Consider the following 27,152-nt stretch of genomic DNA (forward strand, 5'->3'; position numbering starts at 1 on the left):
TGCAATTATGAACGAGGTAAATTTTTCCGAGCATTGAAAAATCAAAAAAACTTTGAATTCAAGCTTCTGAATTACTGTTCACTGTATGTATAAATCATAAGACACCGCATTCAATGTGAGGTGACTTGCTTTAATTAAAAACACATTTTTACAGGAAATATACAGCATGAAAATATACATGACTAAAACATTATAGATTGACAAAACACACAAGCACATATATGAGGGGAAGATTAAATGTTAATTTGCTTTGGTCTATTCACAGTGATAACAACTTCAAAATAGATATTTTGCATGTTTAAAACAAATATTTTGAATATGTCAATATGAGAAATATTTACACGTGTATTTAATCAAAGGTGTGATTGACTGATAAAAGAGATGTAGTACTGTTGAGAGGAAAGAGAACGTGTGGTAGTGATTGTATTGTCATATGACTTAAGAAACAAGAGAACAGGATGCTATCATTGGACAACACACATACTGTATCTCCCCGCCCAATCACAGTGCTTCTCTGGCCGTGTCATATTATAAAGCTATTGCATTAACATCATCAATGAAGATCGTGTTTTCACTGTTTCAGGACATAATCAAAAGCAAGGTTAGAACAATCACAAATAGTGAACCGTTCTGACCAATACCAGTGAATTGTTTGGTCTTGAATGAAAACTGTCACAGATAAAGTGTCTTTCCTATGATTGTGAAGAGTACATTTTCAGTTTTTTGTTTGTAAAAAGGGAAGCACTGAGTGTTCATACAAGGTGAATGTAAAACGCATGCAAGCATCTTTGGTTGAGATGAATGAAAAGTCAGTGGCCTGATGCCACACAATCTCACATTGAAAAAACGAAGCATCATTACAGGTGGCTGGCCTTGTTATTATTAGGCATTCAGGGCAGATTTCACAATAGCCAAAATGACAACGGGTGATGATGCTTTATATTTTCAACAGGCATGGATGTGTTCCGACCACAGTTAAATAGATTTTATGGAAATACGAAGCACAAACTGCTGTTAGAGCTTTTCATGAATTGCTGAGGGCAAACGGTCCCTATGGAGTGTGCAAATCTGTTAAACCCACAGTTACCTGTGTTACCACAAAATAGCTTCAGGTGCTATATATAAAAATATACATCATATATATTTATCTTTAAATTCCTCTTTAGTTTTTTAAAGGATCTGTTCTGTAAAAAACAAAAAGTAAAGATAGTGTAATATATATATATCTCCTTTTTTTAACAAAATGACCACAAACATTTGATTAGTATTTCTGTATTCAAATCTAACATGACATATATATGTATTCATATACTATGTAATTACTGAACAGAAATGCTCCATTCACTACGGCTGGAGAAAGCGTAACCTGTGAGATGTCATAACCTGATACCAGATTGTCTGTCATCATAATTCTACCGTCTAATGCACACATGCAGTTCACTACTGTATGTACAGTGTGCACAGCGATACTCAGGAAAGAAAAATATATTTTGTCTCTATATCTGCTAGTTATGTTCGCTAATATACAATCTAATTATAAAAATAACACTTCTACATTAGTGATTAGAAACAAATGTAGTGTAAGCAGTGAGTCTGTGGGATGAAACGGAGAGTTCTTACTGCATAGTGCTGCAAATGGCTGAGAAGAAATGGTACACTGCTATAACTCGTAACATTAGCATAACATCAAAAACACCAATGCAGCAAAACTGCTGTTTCAGGGACCTAACAGGAGATGCTCAATAGACCTCCCAGTCTCTTGGTTAATAATGGTACAAAGGGAGTTGAGCAGTGTGTTCAGACTATGACATGATATCACAACTTGTGCATGAACCTCTATTAACCATGTAGCTGATGTATGAGGTTCCTCTCACCTGTACTTTGATCTTATCATGCTTCTGACGTGAGCTTCTCATTGTGCATAAGATATTAACCATAATTAAAAAAGATTGAGGATATCCTTCCCTTCACCGGTGCTAATAAACTGCTGTATGCAGTCACTGTACATTCAATTGAATCCGCTCACAGGTTTCTGAGGCGGTGTGAGGAACATCATAAAGATGATCAAATACAGCTTCATGCTTTATTGGCCTCTGCTGATAGGGCGTGTCCCAAATGGCGCACTTGCTGCCTCCTCTCCAAAAAATGATTTGCTGCTCACAAGCACCTTTTTTAAGACATGGGCAGGAGTTAAACTAAATCAGTTGAAAAATGTATATGCAACAGCAACAGGTCAATGGAATATTTTTAGTTGGAAAGGACTTAAAGTGTAGTATTGAGCTTTATGTTTCTTTAAACAAGATTTTAAATGAAATAGATTTGAGAGATTTTTCTGCAAAATCAATGTAGAGAATACAAAAACAGTCTGCTGATTCTATTTGGGCCTGGACATGGAACACCACAACAACTCGAAATAGAGAATTCATGAAAAAGTGTTAAGAAGCATGCCCGTGATGACTGATGTTCCTCACAACCCCAGTGAATTCTGAGCTGGGAGAGAACCGGATGATTCTGCTAGATTTCAGTGGCAGTGATCTCCTCAAAGTGGATCTCGTTGCTCCGCATGTCAAACTCCTCCATATCCCTGTTCTCCAACTCCAGACTGAGCTCCCTCATCACGCGCTCCAGGTCACGGTTCCGCCGGTACATCTGGATGTAGTTCTGCTGCAGCTGTTTCTGGTAACGGATCACTTTGTCTTTCTCCTCCTGCCACACCCTACGCTCGTCTTCGAAGGCCTCAAGCTGGTCCTCACTCCGCCTCCTCTCGTACATCAGCTCACCTCGCAGACGCTCCACCTGCTGACAGAGACCGTGCAGAACGTCCATGCTCTGGCGCTGCACCTTCGCTTCATCGCTCTCATACGCTAGACGCTGCTCCTCACTGCTGTTGTCCCGGAACACGGGGCTGAGCCCATGGACGATTCCCATGCGGCTTTGAGGCAGGGGCAGACTCATGCATTGACCTTTAGAAGGCTGGGTAGTAGGCATCGCCAGAGCCTCTTTGAGACGGAGAGACTCTTCTTCCAAACGGCCCATCTTCTCTCGCAAGAGCTCGGCTTCACTCTTGCGGCGTTGTAGCTCGTTCTCACAAACCTCCAGTTCTAACATGCGGGTGCGGGCTGTGGTGCTGGCCTCATGCGAGCGAGCATGGCTGGCCTGTAGCTCGGTGCGGGCTTCTCTCAACTGGACCTTCAGAGCAACAATTTCACTTGCCTTTTGACTGAGGTCTCCTTGAACATCCTTCAGCTGCTGCTTCAATAAGGAGATCTCACCTGACTTCTGACATACCTATAACAAACAGACACAAGTTAGCCACGAGTTAGAAACTAATAACTTGCTCAGATATGCCCGGTTTAGACTATACGAATAAAATACTTATGCCTTGCCTTTATGATGTTCATTGAGGGACTTTGACGACAGAGTAATAGAAAAAGAATACAGGTGATAATGTAATAATTTATTCTGACAACGCAAAAGCTAGTTCAAAACACGCCGCTTCAAACTTGCTAGTTCCACCTTTCTCAATAATATCACGCATGTCTTAAAAGATGAACAGTTATTACTAGTCGAGAAGCAACATATAGAGTCTGACACTGTTTCTTGTTTACGACATGACACACATTTTTGTCAAAATCGCATAATCTAATACAGCAACTTTGGTAACAGTTTAGTCTGAACAGAGGTGGACAGTACTTTTTACAATTTATAAGTACATTTGTCAAGTGTCTGGACTTCATCAGTGTGTTTTTACCTTTTTTATGTAACAAGCATATATCATACTTTACATTTAACTACATTTCCTAAATAATTGTTTAAGTGTTTTTTACACGTTTTTTATTTTACTTTTAAGTACATAAAAGATCCGGTTCTTTCTTGATTTTACTCATCTTTTTATTTAAAATACTCTTGAAAGTGAAAGTAGGAAAGTACTAGATTTATAATGTACCAAGGTATTTCGTAAAGGTAAAAAATGGACACGAAGGTGGCCATAAATTATATTAACTTTAACAACAATTTATGGGATATTAAAATTATCTTTATATTTATTTATATTAATATTCTATTGTAAATGAATTGTATTAAATTAAATTAAAACTACCCAACATTTATTGATTCATTGCACCGGTTCGTTTATGTTGTTGATGCGGAGACGTCTTTAATATTTAAATAATTTTTACCATAGTAAAAACACTGATAAAGTACAGATACTTGATAAAATACTTAAGTACTGTTCGCTGCGCCTGAACTGGACATGTTCTGTGAAGAGACTCTGGCTACCAGGTCTCACCTCCCACTTTGTTTCTTCCAGTCGAGGACCCAGTTGAGTCTGCTCTCTCTCAAAAGACGCACATTTCTTCTCCAGCGCCTCTCTTTCCTGCAACAGTTGGGAAAAGTCCTCCTGCAGTTTCTTCTTCTCTTGCTGCAGCTGGAACACCTGCAGCTGAAGAACCTGCTGCGCCCGCTGGGCCTTTAACTGCACTTGCTTCATCTTTGATGCGCAACTCTGCCGAAGATCCTCCATCTCCTGCTCACAGCGCTTCTGTTTCTCTTCATACACCTGTAGACAGGAACATGACAGGATTCGAGATTAATATTTTGTCTTTGCGTTCCATTGTATTTGACCATACAAATAGAACCAACAGTTTGTAGAAAATTTTATGATTAATAGTCACCTGACAGATAGCTGCTTCATTCTCATCCAGGTTGTCCCTGAGTTGCTGTAGCTCCAAGTCTCGTTCCCTCAGTTTCTCCTCTAGTTCACGTATGACCCCTTCGTATCCTTCCCCCGGAGCCGGGGACCTCCCACACGATCCGCTGTCTGACAAGGGTTGGCCTCTGCCACTTAAAGACCCTGTGCTCTTACTTGATGATGATCGACCGCTGTCTGAATTAGAGTGTCCGTGGCCACCGCCGGAGCGTGTTTCCATATTCCCATTGGGTACCTCACTCTGTGCCAGGCTGTACCCCGTGCTGCTGTAGGTGGGCAGGCTGGAGAGGGAGTTGCGTCCTGAGTCTGACATGGTACAGGATTGGCTACTCCGTGCATTGCGCCCCCCACTGTAAGAGTTCCGCTTCTCGGCGCAAGGCAATCCTGCTCCAGCACCAGGAAGTAAGAGATTGAGACTGCCTTGGCTTTCAGACAGACTGCCCCCTGGACGAGGTGACAGGTACTGCACGGAATTACGATTCTTGGGGACCACGGGCTTAAAGGCAGTGGGACGGATCAGTATCTTCTCCATACTCTGTGATCAAAAACAGAGTTATTGTGATTACTACTAACACATCTCAATGATCAAAACAAAATCACAATGGCATCATCTACTCTTGTTGAGGACTCTTGCAGTGCACAGTCATGGTATACTCGGTGACTATAGATAATATGTAAAGGGACAGTTCACCCAAATATGCATTGCTCCCCCTTTAGTCATCTCAAACCTTGTAGAATGCAAAAGAAGATATTTTGAAGAATGTTCGTAACCAATCAACATTGGCACCCATTGACTTCCACTGTCTAGACACAAAACCCCTAAGCCATTTCTCAAAATATCTTCTTTTGTGTTTCCCTGAAGAAAGAGTCATACACAGCTTTTAATGACAATAGGGAGAATAAATGACAGATTTCTTTTATTTTTGTGTGAACTATCCCTTAAAGGTCACTCTGCCTACTAGCTTTTCACACATTGAGTAAGCAGTTTTCAACTGAGGCTTCATTTAATGTTAGAGAGTGTAACTGAGATGTATCATCGATTAGCTGTATACGCTGAGTGATGGCATATTGACTTATTGCTTTATCTTTGAGTACAGAGATTAAAGTCTCACCCAATCAATACAAAAACAGCCAAACAAACATGCACCTACATCAGTAAAGAGCCTCAGCAACACCACTTTTCATTAAAGGAATAGTTCACTCCAAATAAGAAAAACATCCAAGCACAGCCAGACTCACCTTTTCCAGCCTGCCTGAAACTGGAACGAGCTTTGGAGGAGGACCACCAATGTTACCATTCATGCCCCTGTTATCAGGAGGCTCTTCGGTATCGCTGCATGGACTGCATGCGGACACGTGATTATCATTCCAGTCTCCCACCGACTCATCATTCAGATAGCCATAGTTACCATTGCCAGCAGAGATGAGGGCAGACGACTTGATTTTAGTGGGTAAAAGAGGCTGGTTGTTGAGAAGCTGCTCCTGAGAGCTGGCGCTGTGGAGCGTTCCGTCTTGCTGTCGGAAACAGCTAGTGGCTGGAGTGGGTTTACGATACTTCGCACCATAGTCGCTGGCGGCTCGGCAGTGGCGCTCCTGGTAGGTGCGTCCAGATATGAGGCTGCTAACGGAACCCATGGTGCCTGCCACAGGGGGGGAATGAGACACTGAGCAGCACTGCTGGATGTCAGCGCTGGGTTTCGAGTGATCAGTGAGCACAGGCAGAGCCTGAACTAGAGCCATGGCGAACACACGCCCAGGACATATAATCTGTAGAGAGAAACAAGAAGAAGTGATTGAGTTTGTACATGGATCACAGAGGAATGATTTCTACATTACTTTAGCTCAGTTGGTAGATAATAACTAAAGAAATGGCCAATTAAAAACAGATTGGCGAGCATTAGCGGTGAGTTACGTGGCTGTGACGCAGCATTTAATCTGCAATATTTTTAGCTTGCTTCTGTGTGCTAAGAGCAGTTTCACCATGTGGAATAATCAGCAAAAAGTCTGCCAGACCAATCAATTCCAAACACATCTAGCACACTTCAGAACACACTCCCAAAGCACTTCAAAGTGCATTGCTTACTGCCACACACAAGAGAAACACACAGATTTGAGTTTCAGGGAGAAATCAAGCTGCCCTGACTGCAGCGGCATCCCAATGACCTCTAACAGAGCGACAGAGAGAGAAAAACAATAAGGTTACTCACGTAACCTCGGTTCCCTGAGATAAAGGGAACAAGCATTGCGTTTAGCCAAACACGATGGGAAAACTCCTGATTTGATCCGATACTTTAGCCTATTGGTCAACGTCTGTGAAAATCACATACCAATGGTGTTTGGGCCCCCCATTTTGGGTGGCACTGTCAAATATATAAGTCCTGGCCGAACGGAATTCAGTAGCATATTCGGCTGAAGTGCGATGTAAAGACTCACTGCATGGCAATGTAGCACGACCTGCTACACAATGGTAGTTCCCGTTATTTCAGGGAATTGGCGTCAGTCTGGCTTAAACATTTTCTAAAAAATTATTTTCTGTACACTCCTCCATGCTTTTTAGCAGCCCCCACATGCCATTTTAGCTGAGGTCTGAGGTTAAAGTGCCAGACATCAGCATGGAAGGACAGTGTTTATGTGACCAGTCCTGACCTTCCTCACTCACCACGTCCTTCTGCGCGCTTTATCTTCTACTGTTATGCAGATTTTATTGATGATGTTCTACTGCGCTTCGTGAATGATTGTTCTCTTATACAGTGTCGTTCCAGTCCTCGTTTCTGATTGGTCAAACTTAAACACAGCTATGACGCTTCATCCAACAATACATCCCGCGTCCGAAATCGGCTACTTCCATACAATATAGTAGCAAATAGTCACAAATAGTATGTCCAAAACCTCAGCAGGTGAGAAATACTCTGATGGTTTACTACTTTCGCCGAGATTTGTGAGTTTGCATTGGATGAACAATATTCTATCCCATGATGCCATGGGAGCTGAGAAACAGTCAAATTTCAAGATAAATATTCAATCAAATAAAAAAGCAGAATTTACTAAATTGACTAAATTATGTTTTTATCAATGCCGACATACAGATTGTCATAGCATGACAATAAAACACAGAAGGACTATGTTTCGAGTTGAAGGAAGGCTTTAAGTTGTATTGCTACATATTTTTCAGCTTTAATATTTATATTATGTGGTAATTGTTTTATAAAAGCAATAAAGTAGCTTAGGCTATAATCCTTTATCGTGAATAAGTCCCGGCTAAACGGTGTTATTAGGCATGATGCGATCTCGTACCTTATTGCTTACACAAAAAAAACTTACCCACTTCCTTAAGTTACTTAAACCAGTACCCCATACAAACCACTAACCCTCAAAAACCTATTCCTAAAAATAAATGCCAGCAGCTTACGGTATGTTGTTATCTAATGTGCTCATGCTACAAATGGTAAAGGGCCAGGGATCCTTACACCTTTACTACAAGATACAAAAAAACAGTATAAGTGTTTGAGAAAAGTCATTTAATTCAGCATCTTTAAACTTATAGTATACACAAACATAATATGAAGTCTGTAATGATTCCAACATTAGCACACTATCAGTGAAAAAAAAAAAAGTTGCTCAAAAGAAATCCAGGTGCAGAGTGTTATGACAATGGCGATCGTTCTTACTGAGCTAGAAATTAGGATATTACAGAAATATTACCAGCGGAATATTTGGATGAGAGGGTTAAGTGAATGAGATGAAACACTTTTGGGTTTGAGAGAGGGAAGTGAGGGGGAATAGCGTGACTCGTTCACAGTAACAGTTTCCAGGGCGGCTCTCTGTGAGTGCTTACGCACATGGTTCCACTAACGTGGCTATCAGGTATTTCTGCTTCACTGCTTCTTATGAAGTATGTTCCTTTAGCTATTCCAGCTCTCTAACTGAGCTGCGGTTGTGCTCCGAAGCACAAAAATTAAGACCTCAATGCAGAAAAAGGCAGCAAACATGTTTTAATGGAAAAGGTGCATCTAAAATGTATTAGAATCCATTATAATATTACATTTTGTCCAAACTGGATGCAGCACGACGCAACACGACAAACCCTTTAAGAGTTAGCCGTTGTCATGTTGCGTCGCGCTGCATCCAGTGTGGACATATTGGGTATTAGACTCTGCAAATACATTGCCTAAGCACAACATTGAATGTTCACTCAAAGCTGATGAGGAGACCCCCACACAGGATCGGCCCCTCTAAACCCTGTTAACTTCAAACCAGTCAGTCTGAGACACCTTCCTGCTGAAAGACCCTCAGAAGTTGCTCCTCTGTTTCCGCTCTTTGAAATCACAAAAATAAATGTTCCAGTTACTTGCCTCCACCTCTACCAAGGTTTTTACCAAGTCTCCTACATCCCATCAGCCATCTGTTTGTGAGGTAATTGGAGTATTTTTGCATAATAAATTTCCATACATAGACAAGTGATAATTACATTTTATGTCATTTTCATGGCGCTGCAGTTTTACATTATTCTAAAGCAGCCTAAAGGGATACTCTGCACCAAAATGAAAATTCTGCCATTAATTACTACACTAAAGTCATACGGTAACCCTAAGACCTCCGTTTATCTTCGGAACACAAATTAAGATAGTTTGATGAGGTCCTGGGGTGCTTTCTGACTTTCCCCATGGACTGCAACGCAAACCGAGTAGATCCGAGCTTGAAGTGATGAGGATACTTTTCATGCGCAAACAAACAAAAAAAAACTTGACCACATGACACATGCCTCTAAAAGCCACCTCCATTAAAAATGAGATTGCAATGTAGAGTGAATGCTCTCCATATATAGATTACGCTAAATATCACTGTCTGAAAAATCTGATATTGCTTGATATAAGCCTGATAAAACAATCTGACTGATTTAGAGGGTTTTGCATCTGAGTGCTTCATATGCATTTGAACATACGTCATGCTTTATCATCCTATGGCTGAATGCCCAAACAAACGTGTCTCTTTCATGTCCTCTCTGTTAAGACAGCGAGAGAATGGTGTGGCTTGCTGCTGCAGGTATTTCCAATCAAATTGCTCTGTAAGGCCTGGTGGCTGAAATCTCACTATGATAAGTCTTAATAGCTCAGTCGCCGCCGGAAAGGATTAGGGGCGAGGTGTGAATCTCTTAGGGATCGTGGAGCTTCTCTGCGGAGTCTGGATCAGAAGTGGGTGAAAATGACAGCTTTGAGCCTGGAACCCAACAGAGCTCTAAATCTCTGAGCAGAAATCCCTAAACCCTTAATCACATTTGGTCTCTGTTTGGTTCAAGTGTAGTTGCGGGGCCGGATATTTGATGTGTGCTCAGATCCTGATCAAAGCCTCTTCCCATGGAGACGTTAGACATGACATCGGGGCATCCGACACCGAAGCCTTTGTTCCGATAACGGCAGAGCGGAGTAGGCAGCAAAACGGAGATGCTGACCTCATCGAGTACATCATCTGATTGTTGGAAATGAAACCACACATCCTCATTAACACTGTGTGTGTTCCCTAGAATAGAGTGGACGAAAGTACATGCTCGGCTAAATTTGCCATCTAAACAAATGAGACAATTCACAAGAATGACTCATTTGCTCTCTTCCAAAATATAGTGAGGCGCCTAATGAGAAAGCATTTTAAGACATCATTAGGTGTGATCCCAATGCAAACTCTATTTGAAAAGGTAAGCATCTTAATCATATTGCTTCCCAAGATACATGTTTTCATTTTCATTTGAAACTGCAAGGCAGAGCAGTATGCGTTCTTCGCAAAGAAGCCAATCCATTTCAACAAATCCCCAAATCCAAGGTGGTGGAATCCTGATGATCTTCTATTTTTATTAGTATTGTTATCATTTTCATGTAATCATCCATCTTTCAATTACTTATCAAGTCACTCATTTCTTAAAGCGAGACCTCAGATTCCTTCCCCCCTGATTTCTTATCCTGTTCCTGCAGTAACTTTCCTTCAACTCATCAACCTTTCCTCGTACGCCCTGTCCTCTCAATATCTCGCACCAGATCTTTTCATCAGGTCTTCTACATTTCCCCTGCATTCAAACAGGTGTCACATGTAAACTAGTGTAAGTTATAGATAAGAATCAGAATGTCCTGAAATAAGTTGCACCTCCGAAGCCCCCCGTGGGCTCTGACCAGCTGTTCGGCAACCGGCGGCCCGCGCCGACCCTTCCTGCCAGCTGCACTCTCATTGTCCCCATCAGATAAAACAAACAATGATGCAAAAACATTCATGGTTAAAGAGAAAAATAGATCAGCCTTTAAACAAAATATACAGCTAGGGTTCTGTGATACTATTTTGGGATCTCTGATTAGGTTGCTGCAATTACAAGGTGTCTGCTACCACACTCATTTATTATTTATATGGGATAGAGAGTAAGTGTGGTAATTGAGGTTATTTATTAGATCATTTGATATGTAGAAGAGGATAAAGGAAATATGCAATACACAGTGACTACACAAAACCAACTAGCCGATCTATCAGTTTTACTAATTAGACAGTATTATTCGAAATACCAGAAGAACAGATATAGTAGCAACGCTTTGCAAAGCCTCCAAAGTGCTGTTTGTTGGTGTACGCAGAACTTATATCTCTCGGTGGATACCAACATTAAAATTGAATAGATTTCATACATTTTTTCCCCAGGATGATATTTTAACAGGTTGTCCGTCTTCAGTGTAAACAAGCATAAATGGCTGATTTCACCTTTAAGCTGTCTTTGTTTGGGGTGTACGCTCATGGTCTTTGGGGTCAGTAGAGACAATACAATACAATGCAATTTTGTAACAAAATCATTGTTTTTCTTTTAACAAATGCAAGTTTACTCTGTTCTACATTTCTAATTTTCATCCAAGATGACATGGATAATTTGACATGGTTAAGTGTATGATTTTCTGGCCAGCTACAGAGCTCCACTATTTGGTATTTGACCAACTGAAAGCTATGTCTTCACAAGTTGTTTTCAGTTGGATTCGTGTCTACATGTTTTGAAATCACAATTATAACAATAGAAATTACATTGTCAAAGTTTAGCATTTTTTGTACTGAAAAAAATCTGTTTTTCAATAATGTTACATTATGATAAGAATCAAACCTGAACAAGATGTAACAAAGAGACATTTTGGAGCCTTTAGAGTGTATAATTTATTTAAATCATCTGTTTTTCATTGAATTCTACAAATGTAATCCAAATAGCAGTTACTAAGTCTAAAAGAACAAAATCAACAGAAATGAACAGTTATATTGCATATTGAGTACCGATTCCCAACATGCATTTGATGTTGCATTCTGATGTTCATCAAAATGCAATAACAAATTACAAAATAAAACAGTCACAAATTAAAAAACGAACAACTAGGAACAAAAATTGGTGGTTTAATCTCATACAGTTTTGTTTTTGTGTCTGTTCACTGCAGGCAGTGTGTGTCTGCGTGTGTGTTTGTAACAGGGCTGTACAGTTACACTTCATTTCAGTTTGATTTTGAGGATTAATTTTGTCCATTTTCTAAGCAGGGTCTCCGAGACCCCAAAGACCATGAGTGTGACTTATTTTTACACTAACATAAAATGAAGATATCATTTCACATTTTTTTATTTGTAGATCTTGAAAGTGTTGACCACCATACAAAGTCATTTGCAGGTCAAATAGACCCGGAAGACCGCATAAGGGTTAATAAAAAAAAATACAAATAACCATAGCTGGACTTTTAAGGGATAGTTCTCCCAAAAATGAACATTCTGATGTCATGAATTACCCACTCTCTAATTCTGTCATGACAAATCTCGGAGGGTTGTAGCAAGTACGGAGACTTGCTACTGCCAATACATCCACAGCATGCTGCTGTGTGCATATAAGGAACACTGCTGCTGCTGCACATATAACATACAGTATATGAATAAAACGTGATCACCTTGTAGCAGATCTATGGGGAAGAAGCAGGGTTTACGAAAGGCGCTCGCTGCTACAACAAACACTAGCCAAAAGTAATTTTCCTTCTGGTCTAAAAACTCTTTGGCTACAAGCCTTCTTCCAAATTTCTTTCTCAGTGTTCATTAGAATAAAGGAATTTATAAAGATTTGGATAAATACATTATTTGGGGTGAACTATCCCTTTAAGCAAAAAGAAAGCAGCTTTAAAAATAAAATGTGATTCATTCTGTGCTGATCTGAAGCCAGTTGGATCCAGCCTGCTCCAAAATGGCTTCTGAATGTACGCGACAGTCTGGTTTCTCCCAATAATGGTGTATAGAATTCAGCGTCAGTATTACATTTTATTTGTCCTTATCAGTTATATATAATAGACATGATATTAAATTGAATGAATTCCATCACTTAATTTTTACTGCTATTATGGCCAATAGTCCACTGGCTCACTACACAAAAGGAATAGAGTTTAGTCGTGAATGACGCATTTGGAATAATAGAGTTAATGGAGCACAAGAGAGGGAGACACTGCCATTGGTGAACTTATAGATATCCTCCTCAGTGTGTTCTGAATTCATCAGACAGACACACATACACATTTGTATGATCTTCTCTTAGTCTATTTTTCACAGATCCATTCTGGATGACAACAATGACTCGCTTATCGCAATTTCACAGTCGCCTTGTTGTCTGAGAATGAGAATTATGCTTTTTGGCACACATACAAAAGCACTGAGTGTGTCATCATTTCTAATGTGTGTACATTTTTGCATTTCAGGGACGGGAGAATGAGATCACAGAGCTGCCAGAGTGTGTTTATATGATGTGCAGTATTTATAAGAACATATTTCAAACTTTTATTAGGAAATCTTATCTGGTAGTGTGTCACTGTATTAAGACTGTATATGAGTTACGGAGCTAAATGTAATACTTTATAAGACCTAAGACTCTTTCCATACATTTTAAGACCTCATTGCAACTTTTTTGTTTTAATCTGTTACATTGGCAACACTTTAACTCACATGTACTATATGATTGTAAGATAGAACAACTAAACAACCTTAGTTTGTGATAACTCCTTATGAATGCAACATCATTTAGATGGATGGGAACGAAGCACAAGCGATGAATTGAGTGACTAACCCAATGCAAGGATTATTAGAAAGAGAAACGAGGCTATGTTAAACGCCTCCCAACACACAGAGCAGAACACCTCACGGTTATTTCCAGAGACGGCCCTCAGCCATGGTTCCAACTCTTTATCCTTCAACCATGTTTCATGAACAATCGAGTGTAAATGGACCTCCCACTAATTCGCCTACCTACGCAATGATTACATTCAGGCAAACTTTAACATATGACCTCTTCGGACAAATATGAAAAAAATGATACAAAATGTATGACCTTGGAAAATGGCACTTAAGGTTTAATACTTTTGAGGGCCTTAATTTTCTCTAAATGTAATTATCAGCTTTTAATACTTTTCAAGACCCTATGGACACCCTGTTAAAATACAGAATACTGTATATGTGTAGTAAAGTAAAATAATTAGAATATATATTTTCAGCTTTCAGTTCATGACGACTTCATTGTTCATGACGAAAGTATTGTGTCATTTTTAGGGATTTTAGGGACCAGCCACAACCATAATTCAATAAATTATGATAAACTACAAACACAAATGTAAAACCCCTAATACAACACAACGGCAGAGATTAAGCCCCAATCCCGAATATATTTTAAACCAATTCGCCTACCCCTCGCCCCTTGAAACAGAGTGGCAAGGGGAAGGGCAAAAACATTCCCCTAAGAAATGGGAGACCACTACTACACTGTCATACATCATAATAATACGTCACTGCTAGCTCCTACGGAGATGCAGCGATGTTAATCACAAACTTCCGAGATGCTGCTGTAAGCTTAACTGAACTTTTTAGTTTACCGCACACGTCTCTGTTCACTCTTCGGTGTGAGGTCACAAGAGGCCCGAGTTGGTGATCGCGTTCTGTGGGTCTCTCCCTCTGTCCGGGGGATCGGAGTGCGAAGGTCGAACAGACAACCCGGTCACTTCACGATTGTTCGGAGCGCATTCTGCTCCCCCGGTCTGTATGCGATTGCATTCCGTGGACAGCTCGACAACAATTACTTTTTTGCAGTTGTATATGTTGCGTTTTAAGTATGCAAGACAAGAAACTGAACACAACATTAAATTGAACATAAAAAAGATGATGATTTGTTGTTTAAACCCAAAATAAACACTTACATTATACTCGCATGAGCAGCCATGTTGGAGAATTTAATACCCCTTCATTTGAAGTGAGGTCCCGAAAAGTCTTAGAAGGGACCTTGCCCTCAGCCCTACCCCTCCAACCAAAAGAGAATCGAGACAAAAATGTAGTAGGGGTAAGGGGAATGGGATTGGCCCTTACACCTGCACATGGTTAAGCCTGTCCTCTCACATGCAAAGCAACCCATTGTTTAATGGAATCCCTGTAATTCTCTTTTCCAACTCTATTAATTGTGTCTTCCGTTGCCGATACGCTGGATCAGATTAAAAGCGGCGGGAAACACTGCCTGTGGAAGAAGCATTATTGGTCCTACTGGTTTCATTGCCAACCTGTTGCTATTACAGGCTTTTAGCTCTGTTTGAGGCTGTTGCCATGGCACTTGGGGCCTACATGAGCACTGCCGGGGGTGAAAGAGAGAGAGAGCAAAAGTTTGCAACACAAACAAAGAGAGAACTCTACAAAGATGAGAAGAAAGAGGGAGAGAGAAAAAGACATTAAAAAGTCACAGGTGGAGAGTGAGTTAACATCCAGAAACCGAATGGAGGAAAAAGATGAAAGAAAGTAAAAAATATGGATTCCATTAAAGATTTAGTGAGCGAGAGAGGGAAACTCTTTAAGTTTAAGGAAACAGCGAGCTGGTCGGCTCTTTAGCATCTCAAAGCATATGGGCTTTATTAAAAGCCCCCATGAACTGAGGCCCGAGTCACCACACAAACCTTCAGAACACAATTAGGCTCTCCTCTCCTGTCTCACTGTCCGAGCCTCCCTGGGCATTCAAATCCAGCAAGCCTTTCACAAGAGTGCCGGCTGGCTCGAAGTCTAGAATGAGATACAGCAGGCGCCCTTCTTCAACACAATACCACACAGAGCCGCTGCCATCTGGACTGACACTACCTGCCAATCAACACCATACATTTAGTTTCACCAGTGTGCAGTGCTGGAGCCACTGGCACAGGCCCAGACGCCAGCCGTGGTGCCCGTTACTGAACGCCTGACAGCGGGAGAAACGTCCCTTGTTCTGACTGGCATAAATTACTTTGTATACTTTACAAAGGTCCTTCAAAGTCATTTCTTAGATAAAACTATAACCGCCCACATCAAGATCACAAATATATTAAATGGTAGCAGGAGAACTTAGAGGACTAGAGGTATTAAATACCTGCTAGTATTTTTATAGACGGTTTCAGAAGGTTGTGGCCATAACGTAACTTCTGGTAGACCAACGCAAAGAATAAATAACTTGTGAGTTTTCAAATTAATTAAAAACAATTAAAATACAAATATATTCATATTAATTAATAATAAGGATTTTTTATATAAAATATATTGTTATAGTATAACCAAACACGGACTGGAAGTTCACCTCGGACCAGCGCGTGGGTACCACTATTAAACAGAGACCTAAACAGTTCTAAAGACTGTGTGATATCGACATTGTTTGGTCAAAATGTTTGTGCAAAAAACACAGTGACATTGTGCAACAGAATGTGTCAGACTTGTGTCTGAACTTTGTCTGTGAGATTTTAATTGGTTGATGACCACATTTTAGAGACCGCTTACTTATCTTCATACTCCTTGATAAATGAACCCATTTCTTGGCATTTACGTCAATGTTTGCAAACAGCAGAAAATCATCCAGCATTGGACCGAGCATGTAACAATAAGCAGCCAGTCGTTTTTCCGATTCAGCTGCTTTTGCCACGGAAAGAATTTCCAACCGCTAATGATTATTCAGTTCTGTCCAGTGGTCAGAAACAGACACAGCAGCACAGAGAGGAGCTGTGACTCCACCACACTGTTATTACTGCTGGAGAGGCCATTCTGAAGAACTGCTGATGGGACGGTAATATGCGCTGGTGCTTCAGTACTTACTTGGTACTATAGTGTACTTTCTCCGGTCAATGAGTTTGGTCTGAAAAATTATATTGACTCACCAGAGAAAGGAGGAGGCCATAGAGCCATCTGTTAGGAACAAGGAAATGGACAGACTGTTCTGTTTAAAAAAAAGAGTAAATAAAGACAAGCTATTGCCCAGCAGAAACGAGTCGACAGTAAGCATATGCAGATGTGTGTCTCTTTTATGTTTCTCTTTGCTTAATGTATTCAATATAAGAGAAGCTAATCCTGTATCATTATTCAATGGATTATCCTCTATTATACCATGGTACAAAGAGATTGTTGTATACATGTACCATGGTATGAACCATGTCCAAGAATTAGGCCTAATTGAAACACCACATACTGCTTGTTGGTCATATAATAAATACGGCTGAAAAGCAATATGAAAAATAAGACATTAAAAGGTACATAAATGAAAAAAGGTTACAGATTATCTGAAAAATGCAACCGATCATAGATCACATTTAACATATAGATGGATTCTTCAAGTCTGAGTCTTCTCAAAATGGCTTCTCCTCCTTTTCAATCAGCTTCAGCACAGACAGACGGATAAATAAACTTGTGGCTTTTTTTGACAAGCCATAATCATCACTCTCATGATCAAACCGAAATGAGTGCGCAACACAAACTGCAGTCTGGGAAAAGTGGCACAGCGCACATACCGGTAAATTAATTCCACGCCGATGCTTACATAACCAGTGTGACCTCAGACAAACTATGCCAGCGGGAATATGTACTTCATCTCGAAACTGCATAGATGGTGAACCACGCAGGAGCCACAAACAGACCAACAGAAAACAGACAGCCTTGAAGATGATTTCGAAAGCTCGCAAACACGACGCAGCGAGAGCAGTCGCAGAGGGATGCGGATGTACAGACAGTGTCCCACCAGATTCCGGTCTCAGACGGAGTGGAAAAGAGTGGCATGGAAAGTTCTGATTCAGTGTAGTCAGATGAGACCGACTCTGTTAATGAGCTCTCCCTCTGTATATACGTCTGCAGGAAACTACAGCCTTATATAAATACTTGGCACATAGAGACATCTCATAAAAGGAAACGGGAGAGAAGAATAAAGGGGGAGAACAGAGAAGATGAGAACAGAAGAGAGATCACTAGTGTTTGGGAAGCCATTTTGAATCCATACTTTCTTGTCACTACAAAGACAGTTTAGCTGACAGCATTCATTTCAAAGCCCTGAAACATATGAAAGCGATTTAACCCGTCTATTATTTTCCGACTCACTGACGCAAGCACCTTTCCCCCCTCCAGGTGATCTCATCTGGAGTCTGTGTGTCGCTGTAATGCGCCTCTATTTCTGGCTTTTACTGTATACCAGTGTCACACACTTCAGAGCTCTCGATAAACTTGGGAATGGTGGAAACAAAGCTTCATCCAATTCTGAAACAACACGTCAATAGATTAGACAGCACGCTGTGCTTTGACTAGTTTGAAGAGGCTTTGTGTAAGCACGGAGTGAGGAGTGAATTGAGAAATCTTGCTCTGTGTGGGTGTGTGGAAGTGTGTGTTGGCAGTCAAATGCTCCAATCTAGGCCAGTTGTTCATATATATAGCCCTGCTCTTTAATATCTGTAATGCAAAAAAACATTAAACTCACTTCCGAAACACAGTTTCTTTAATTAAAAAAGGTTTTACTGGGATATTACTTTGAACTCAACGTGTGGTGTCCCTTTTATTTATTTAACACAAACAACGTGTTGTTAATAATGAACACATCCCTTTTGAGGGTGTCAATTTTGTAAATTAAATGATTCACAAGGTCTTTCTCACACACTCGCATCAAAACAAACCAGCAAGTGTAACACCTCCAACAAGCAAATCACTCTTTATGATTTGTGTCTTTGATATCTCAAATTTGTCTCCTGACAGAAATGAGATGAAATGGAGACTTTTATGTAAATCTCACATTTTCCTGATGAGATAAAAACACCATTGATCTCAAGAGTTTCAGAAGAGATCTCAATCATGTCAGATCTGATACCACAATCTAACGTTTACCTTCATGGGTTTTAATATGAATTAAATTCTTAAACTTTCCATCCAAGACCAACTTATCTGAGGTGTGCTATCGACACTTTATAGCACAATCCTGTTACTGTGTGTCAACAATTGTCTGTTCTGTTCGTTTTCATTCTTGTGAACTTGCGAGAAACGTCTGAGAGAAAGCTTGCCTAACTGACTCAATGTCTTCTGAAACATTTCTCAACCTTTCCACTGGTTAACAGCCAACATGCACTTTGTATGTGAACATTCTCAAAATACCACATTAAGGAGGACTTTTCTATGAAAAGTAACAGTCCCTTCTAGAAAGACCTTTTTTAGACACAACAAAACTCTCAGTAACAATTCTCCCAAACTTCAAAGTAAATTGTAGACCCTCACCCGAGTGCTATCAGCTTTAAGAAAGTTAATCATTCATTTCACATCCCTTCAAAGCCTTGAGAACGCATTGTACGGAGCCATGGTAATCTGAACTCGCATGCTTTTAGAGAGTGTAATAAGTACAGTTGTGTTACTGACATACCCATGGTGCACTGCATGGCTGCCTCCTCGCGTCTGTCCCGACTGTCCTGGAGGTACAATCCCACCCGGCTCAAAGAAATCTGTAGTCTTGCTTCTTCAATCTCAGTCACACACACTCATTCTCTCTCACACATTTCTACTCCTCTTCCTCGCGCCAAAGTTTTCTCTCTTACAGTTCACTCTGAAAGCCCCTTCCTCCGTGTCCTGTCCTCTGCTCCGCTCGTCGTGACAGCTCCGCCCCCTTCTCCTGCTACCCTCCTCCCTCTCTGTATGTGGCCCCTTCTTCCTCAACCACCCCCATCTTTACACACATTGAATCCCTCCTCATGCACACTCCTTTGCTTCGCTCTTTCCTCCACATTTTCCCTTCTTCCTCCCACTCTCACACTCAGTCTGCTTACATAAAAGTTGGATTCGGTTAGACTGAAACGATAGTTTAGTCATTTAAAACATTGAAATGCTTTAGACTAAAATCGTATCAATCACTTCCTGCAAGTTAGATTCAGAACACCACACCACTATTGGCCCACATGCATGACAGAGGTGACACTTGACATGCATTTGGAAACATACTTTAGTTTTTGGATAGACATTCTGGAAACTTTAGGCAAAGCTTACTTTAACATCAACAAACATACACTGCAGGTGAAATAACTATATATTAGTCAACAGTATTTAATAAAATAAGTTTATTTATACAAAATGTATACTTTTTTGATGCTGCCAAACTGTATCTTTGCAAGAAGCATAAGTTTCCTACCTTTTAAAACAAGAGTTCACACATGGAGCACATTTAGGATGCCGGAACAATTCGTGCCAAGATTTAAAGGCAATTCAAAAAAATGTGTTTGTGTAAAGAGCGGCTATTACACTTACTGGATTAAAACCTCTCAAGTCAAACTTTTTGTCTGGAAGTGGATTTTCTCTGGGCTGTAGGGCTGTTCAACGATTCATCGCATCAAGAATAAATGTTTGTTTACATAATATATGTCTGTGCACTGGGCATATATTCATTTTGTATTTATAAACGCATACACATATATAGGTATATTTAAGAAAAAAAATAAAACGAAAGTATATACATATATATACATACAAAATACATATGCACAGTGCACAAACGTAAATATTCTAAACACAAACTTTTATTCTGTACGCGATTAATTGCGATTAATCGTTAAATTACTACTTTCAACTGCTACAAATTCACACAAAATGAGCATGAGAAATTGTTGCTGCATATGAAATTAAAAGTTTAACTTTCAAGTGAAAACAACACAAGTAGCTTGATGCATATAAAGTGCAGGACTTCTTTTTAATGAAGGAAGTGCACTTTTGGTTCTGTGGACCCAAGGAAATAAACACACTTCACATGTTAACTACTAGTTTATTTTACTTGGGACTATTTGTCTGAACAAAATGAAATTTAAGTTGAATGTATTTTGTTCGCTAACATTTGGTAGCTGGAAAGATAATTACTATTTATTACTAAATTTTCTTGAATTAAAAAATTCCTAAAAACGTAAACGTATTAAAATGTAAGACTGAAAGTCTGGATCAAGAATAAAACAAAATCACCTTTGAAAGTAGCAAAAATCAATACAGAATTTAACAGAATTGAAAGTTTCCAAGACATCAAAGTATAACGTGTCCTTTAGGAAGTTTCAATTATAAAGAAAAAAGATACAGAAGGTAGAAGTGCCTGTAACTGAAGACCATTTGTCCGAAAGTTTTTTTCTTTTTCAGTGAGCCCTATTCAGTCTTTATTGGTTTATCGCTCTACTCCTACATTTACTGGCCATTCCTAAACAAAAGCAAGGAAGCATGACGTGTTATTCTTAACCCATGTGTGCTGGGAACAGTAAATACAGAGATCTTGAGTGAGTGTGGGACACTCGAGTGAAGTGAAATGAAGAAGACGGGCCGAGAGACAGAGAGATAGGAAAGAAAGTTAATGAAGCGTAAGAAACAGATGAGCATCTGAGTGATTAATGCACACTTGCTCTCCAGGGGAGTTATCATATGAACATACACTCCTCATATATGTTTGTATAAATTCACAAGGGAGGTTAAACATGATACTCTTTACCACACACACTTAAAGGTATGTCCGGTTAATTGCAATCTCTTCGCCGGAGCCCAGGCACATGCTTGCATACTTGCAATATGACCTGCACATTATCCGTGGAGCAAACTGACTCAGTCTTCCAGTACTGGGTCTGGGAAAGCCGTTGGTTGGGGGATTGGGGGCAATGAACAGCTTTGATTCAGTGTGTACGGGGGGAGGGCGTTTCCAACCCCCACCCAAAACTTCCAAATCCTGCTGTTTCTATTCAGCTCTGAGTTAAAAAGGAGAAGAAATGGAATTAAGTTGGTTTGGGAAGAGAGAGAAATTAATGATGGCGAGGGACAAAAAGACTGAACAAGAGCCTAGCCCCGGCAACCCACCCCCCACCCGTACATACCACACATTGATCTGATCCACAGCGCACACAAACGTGCAGACGGGGACACACAAAATGAGAGGTCCTCGAAAACTTCAACAAAACACTTAACCCCTCGTGTACGAAAAGAAAGAGAGAGAGAGAAAGTTAAAAAGAGCGTGCCGGAGTTTGGAGGGGCCAACGGGGAAACTGCACCTGCAGAACTGCATGAAGCTCCATAAAGTTCCCTGTCAGACACAATTTCACGACATCAAAATTGACCTCATTTACTTCATTCATGTTTCTGGTCCTACTGTGTGTGATTCACTCTTGTCCTATTCCAAATAAAGTATCTTAATCAGACTCTCTATTGATTCTGTGGATCTGTGATATTACAGATCCTGCTTATAATTTCAATCCCTGCCCTCCAACCACATGTCATGTACAAACCACTAATTCCTGATCCAATTTACAAACCATAAAAATCCACCCAACTCTTTTTTCTTGTCGAATATCCTGTTTCACTCCGAAAGTTTGAAGCTCAAGGGCTTGTGAAATGTTCGCTTTAGAAGGAATAGTTCACTCAATGAATGAAAATTACTTTCACAACTTTCTTTCTTTGGCAGAACACAAATAAAGATATTTTGAAGAACGTTGAAAACCAAACAACATTGACCCCCATTGACTTTCATTGTGTGGATACAAAGCCACTGAGACAACTCTCAAAATATCTACTTTGTGTTCCACAGTCATATAAAGGTTGTGAAAACATTGGGGGCAAATAAATGACAAAAAATATTTGTGACCCTGGACAACAAAACCTCTTATGGGTCAATTTTTTAAATGTTTATTTGTACATCAACTGAAAGCTGAATCATTAAGCTTTTTATTGATATATGGCTTGTTCAGATAGGACAATATCTGGTGGAGGTACAACAGTGTAAAACTCTGGAATCAAAGGGGGCAACAAAATCAAAATATTGAGAAAATTGCCTTTGAAGTTGTTTATCAGAGGCACTGTAGCAGACCATCCACTCACAAAAAGAAAGTTTTATATATTTTGGGTTGAAAATGTACAAAATATCTTAATGGAACATGATCTTTACTTAATATCCTAATGATTTTGGGCATAAAAGAAAAAAAACGATCATTTTGACCCACACAATGTATTTTTGTCTTTTACTAAAAATGTTCCCGTGCTACTTAAGACTGGTTTTGTAAAACCAGGGTCACATTTTTGGGTGAACTATTCCTTTTAATCCATTTTGCAGATTTCCTGCCCAGCTCAGTGCAGAATCACTTAAATAAATCTGCAGATTTCGTCTGGGCCTACGAATCACAAAATGCATGTTTAATCTGGGTACCATTCCCATGAATCTTTGAATCATGAGTGTGGCCAAAGACTGATGGCACAAGAGATGCATGTTGACACAATCATCTCTTGACAGACATAAAAACATGCTTCACCACCTAAATGATCAAAGATTGTAGTGTGGAGTTCACATTTATCTTTGATAAACCCTCTGGAGGCAGATTACATAACAAAATCATGAGTTCAGTGAATGTCATGTGTGGAACTATGTATACACATCAAGCCCTGAGCTCAGACCGCCCAGTATCAGAAGAATGAGAAACACACCCCCCTTACAGAACTTTCAGATATGCGGTCAAAAGACACCCGTGCACTTTCTATAACAGCACACATGTACACTATCAGTGACAGAGAGACAAGTTCAGCATCAACACTCACAGTGCAAGAAATGTCACATAGACCAGGACTACATAAACATACACAAACCGGCGTAATGAATGGCGTGTTATGAAATTGTATGTATGAAGCTGCCAGGGGATCTGAACGTTGGAAACCAATCTACTTTTACTGCTCTGCTCCCTGCCATGGAAAAGCAATAAGCCCACTGAGGTGAGGGGGAGACATGAAGGATAGGGAAAGCGAGAGGGCAAGTGAACGCTCTGTCCTTTTTGTGCACTACGGAGGGGGAGTGCAGTCAGCTCAGCGCACCGCAATAAAGCAACTAGCGTGGACCTGAGGTGTGAGATATCTGTACCTGACAAGGTGCACGTTTATGGTCAATAATATGTATATAGGGTCCTTGAAACTGTTTGGAAGTATGCTTGTTTACCGCCTCCTAGATTATAATCTCTGCCTCCCCATTCACAAATGATCCATCCTAAAGTTGGCCTACCAGAATTGTACAGATTTTTCCAAAACCAAATGATCTCAGTTATGATATACACATCTCACTTTAGGTCAACTTTTGACTCACCGATGTCATTTAAGGAGAAACATCAACCTCACCAAAATTGTATCCCAGGCACTGATGACTTGCTCAAAGGAAATTAAGGGAGGTGAGAAAGATCTCCGCCAAACACCTGTTCCTAACCTCAGCCATGAAACCCAAGAAGTCCCATTGCTGTTTTATGGGGCGGAGGGTCGAGTGAGGTCAAAGGTTGGAGGGTCAACCTTTGACCTTTGATATTTCTTCCAAAATAGATCAAGAGTTCGTGGTCTCAGTCTTAATGTGCACTCAGGTGGAAACACATAAAAAAGCACTAAAATTAGCAAAGGTCACACAGTGACAAACAGTTGAGAAACAGTCAGGTACTCAACACACAAGATTAAGCCTTTTACAAGAAATTATTTTTTGCCAAGTATAGACAAAGTCATAAACTTTCATCCGATGATCTCCCAAAGCTGTGACTCAATGTCAACATAGAGTCAGACATGGCTCACTACCACAATTGGAAAGAATAACAGGACTTCAGAGAATAACAGCCAAAACAGTTCACAGCCACAGAGCGTCCATTGAACAGTTAGCTTTCATTGCTATGGGAGAGCTGCAAGCATAAGCATTGAAAGATGTAACACGCAGACAGTTATTTCCATAGCTAAACAAAAGGAATTCATCGGTCTATGGTAAGCACACAAAAGCTGGAACACAAACAGAGAGAGAAAGAGAAGGAGGCAGAGCGACATCTAAGGCTGCTCGGACCATTCGGGGGAAAAGGTTGCAAATCACTTAGGGACACATTAACATGACTGCTCATGACTAGGCCAGAGGAAAAGAGCAAACGTGTGGTGTCTTTTAAAGCGTGCACACACAAATCTCATGGCCGTCCTGCACTGCTTCAGTAAATCTTAACAGGAGAAAGGTGGGAGCAAGCAACATGTCAGGGTCTTCTGGCTCAATTGCCATTAACTCCCAGCATGCTTGCTGTTTGTACTTCCACTGGTGTGTAGACAGGGTCAGGCCGTATCTCTTTGCCAACACAGCAGTGACTTCCAGCCGTGTGAATGCTCTGTGAGCACTGTGATTAGATAACAGACCCACAAACACACATACTAACCCAAGAGAACAGGATTCTGTTATTTCCAATGGGAGATAACACACACAGGTAAGGTTTAGTATCTTCGTCTTGCAATAGGTTTCTACTGTTTTTATACTCAGATTTAACTAATGTCCCTATAATAGTGGCTAAACCGTTAGACAAACGCAAAATTTGACTTCGTCTGAAAATAAAAAGAAACTAAACTGCTCTAAAACCTGAACCACATTTTTTATTTTATTTGGGACACGTGATTTAGTGACAAATGGTTTATAAATGAAGAGAGATGTCACACAGTTCTGTGTTAATAGAAGGCCCATTGTGTCTCCGGTCATGCCCATGGGACACCCAACACACATCCTAATGGCCTAATGGCTGTCGATACCTTCAGCACACTTATTGTGACATTAGAAACAGTAAAAACTATTCGACTGGGCTGTGGCTTGTAGTTAAGCCTATGATGTAATTTGCACCACAGAGAGGAAGCAAAAGAGTTCAGTCTTCAGAAGAAAATGAACAGCTGTTTAGACAAGTGTGAGAATAGATCGATGCCCTGAAGCTCCAGAGCAGCTGCTTAGACCACACAAACACATACAAGACATTGTGAAAAAGAGCACTTTCTGGGAAACGCAAACTACGCCAAAGATATTGCCATGGTGCCACGCTACCATGGTTAGTAAAAGAGTTGCTTTTGGATCCCATTGTAAGAGCTCTCTTTAACTTGCCACCCAGTCTCTGGCAGGCACTGTCCTCATGTCAATCCCACACTCGAATAGCTACCCTCTGACCCTTACAGCCCCTCCCATTAAGGCCCAGATCCACACCAGTGTCACACTTTACACCATGTCATCCATCATGAACCTGACCCCGTACTATACTTCAAAGTGCTGATTGGGACCTTTATTGAAATATCCCTGTGGGTGTAAAACTCAGCCAGTTGCATATTCACACCATTAGTCAATGTCCAGACTCCAGCAGAAGAGATAATTGGCAATGACGGTGAGGAAATATTTGTACAACTCTGCTGACGCTCGTAAAATTGACATCGACATGATTTTTCAAATGACATTATTTATCAGTTCTTTACTGCAGGTTTGGAAACCTACCGTGATCTCTGCTGTGCATCTACAATAACCTGAGCACATTTTAAATCATGCTTTTACAGATCACTAGCTTTCAATGTCTTTAATTAGCTGAGCCTAATTGAAACCAACAGGGTGAGAGGTCAAAGTTATGACAGCGATGATGGGGTCTATTACCGTCTGCTTGTTCTGTATTGGGGGGCTAAATGAATGAATCAATTTAATATTTAAAAATTCTACTGACGAAAATAAAGACAGGGAATTGTTATTATTCTTACCTTGCACAGATGCCCTGAGTTCAGCTCATATAAGCTGCACAGATTCAGGTCTGATGAAGACTTTACACATCCCAAGACCCCGACTTCAGCATTGGCCTTTGCTCAAACGCACACCTGCAAACATACAAACACATGTATCGGGGTTAGATGAAGGACCTGACAGGTTTCAAGTATGCACAGTGTAAAGTACATCACACACCTGCTATAAAATATTAGCTGCCGGGTGTAAAGGTGAAAAGACTTGTGTTACAGTGCAAGTATGATAAGGTAATGGCTTTTTTGAGGGGTCATTTATTTTCTTTGGTCCTGAAAAGAAAGGTTCACAGGGTCCTTAGAGGCAATAGAGCAAGAGATCACATTCTGCCTAGTAAAATATGTGAAGGGATAAATCCCTCATACAAAATAACATACATGTTACTGTGAGGACTAGAAGAGCATACTGCCCTCTGCTGAACAAAAACCGATACAACTGCTGTGCTTTAGTGGAACGTTATCAGCTGGTAAAAAATACTTCAACACATAGATGACTTTAAAACTAAAAGACATGTACTTAAAATCATAATCAATTATAGAGGACTGGACAAGATGTCCTATTTAATCAGTAAAATAATACATTTTAAACTTATATGAGTGAAAATAT

At 40.2% G+C, this 27,152-nt stretch overlaps 1 protein-coding gene across 2 annotated transcripts; it reads right to left on the bottom strand.

The window, feature by feature from the left end:
- Positions 1-87: 87 nt before the first annotated feature.
- lzts2a (leucine zipper, putative tumor suppressor 2a) lies at positions 88-26,841 on the bottom strand. Of its 2 annotated transcripts, XM_079472344.1 has the most exons (6): positions 26,712-26,841; positions 26,513-26,626; positions 5,948-6,475; positions 4,674-5,243; positions 4,289-4,558; positions 112-3,288 (listed from the first exon to the last, which is right to left on the bottom strand). In XM_079472344.1, the coding sequence occupies exons 3-6, from the start codon at positions 6,446-6,448 to the stop codon at positions 2,515-2,517; spliced, it is 2,115 nt and encodes a 704-aa protein (XP_079328470.1). In that variant the 5' UTR covers positions 6,449-6,475; positions 26,513-26,626; positions 26,712-26,841; the 3' UTR covers positions 112-2,514. The 2 variants fall into 2 exon arrangements, with proteins under 2 accessions (XP_079328469.1, XP_079328470.1); XM_079472343.1 differs by lacking the exons at positions 26,513-26,626; positions 26,712-26,841 and adding an exon at positions 19,386-19,617 and having other exon boundaries at positions 88-3,288.
- Between the last annotated feature and the right edge of the window lie 311 nt (positions 26,842-27,152).

The sequence above is a fragment of the Barbatula barbatula genome (genome assembly GCF_947034865.1).
Source record: "Barbatula barbatula genome assembly, chromosome: 14".
Taxonomy (NCBI): Eukaryota; Metazoa; Chordata; class Actinopteri; order Cypriniformes; family Nemacheilidae; genus Barbatula; species Barbatula barbatula.

What these genes read in the sequence shown, in the direction of transcription:
- lzts2a (XM_079472343.1), bottom strand. Translation starts at nt 6,448, where the DNA reads ATGGCTCTAGTTCAGGCTCTGCCTGTGCTCACTGATCACTCGAAACCC. An exon ending in TTTCAGGCAGGCTGGAAAAG is followed by an intron (nt 5,244 to 5,947) that starts GTGAGTCTGGCT and finishes TTTTGATCACAG; the next exon opens with AGTATGGAGAAGATACTGAT. An exon ending in TGGAAGAAACAAAGTGGGAG is followed by an intron (nt 3,289 to 4,288) that starts GTGAGACCTGGT and finishes TGTTTGTTATAG; the next exon opens with GTATGTCAGAAGTCAGGTGA.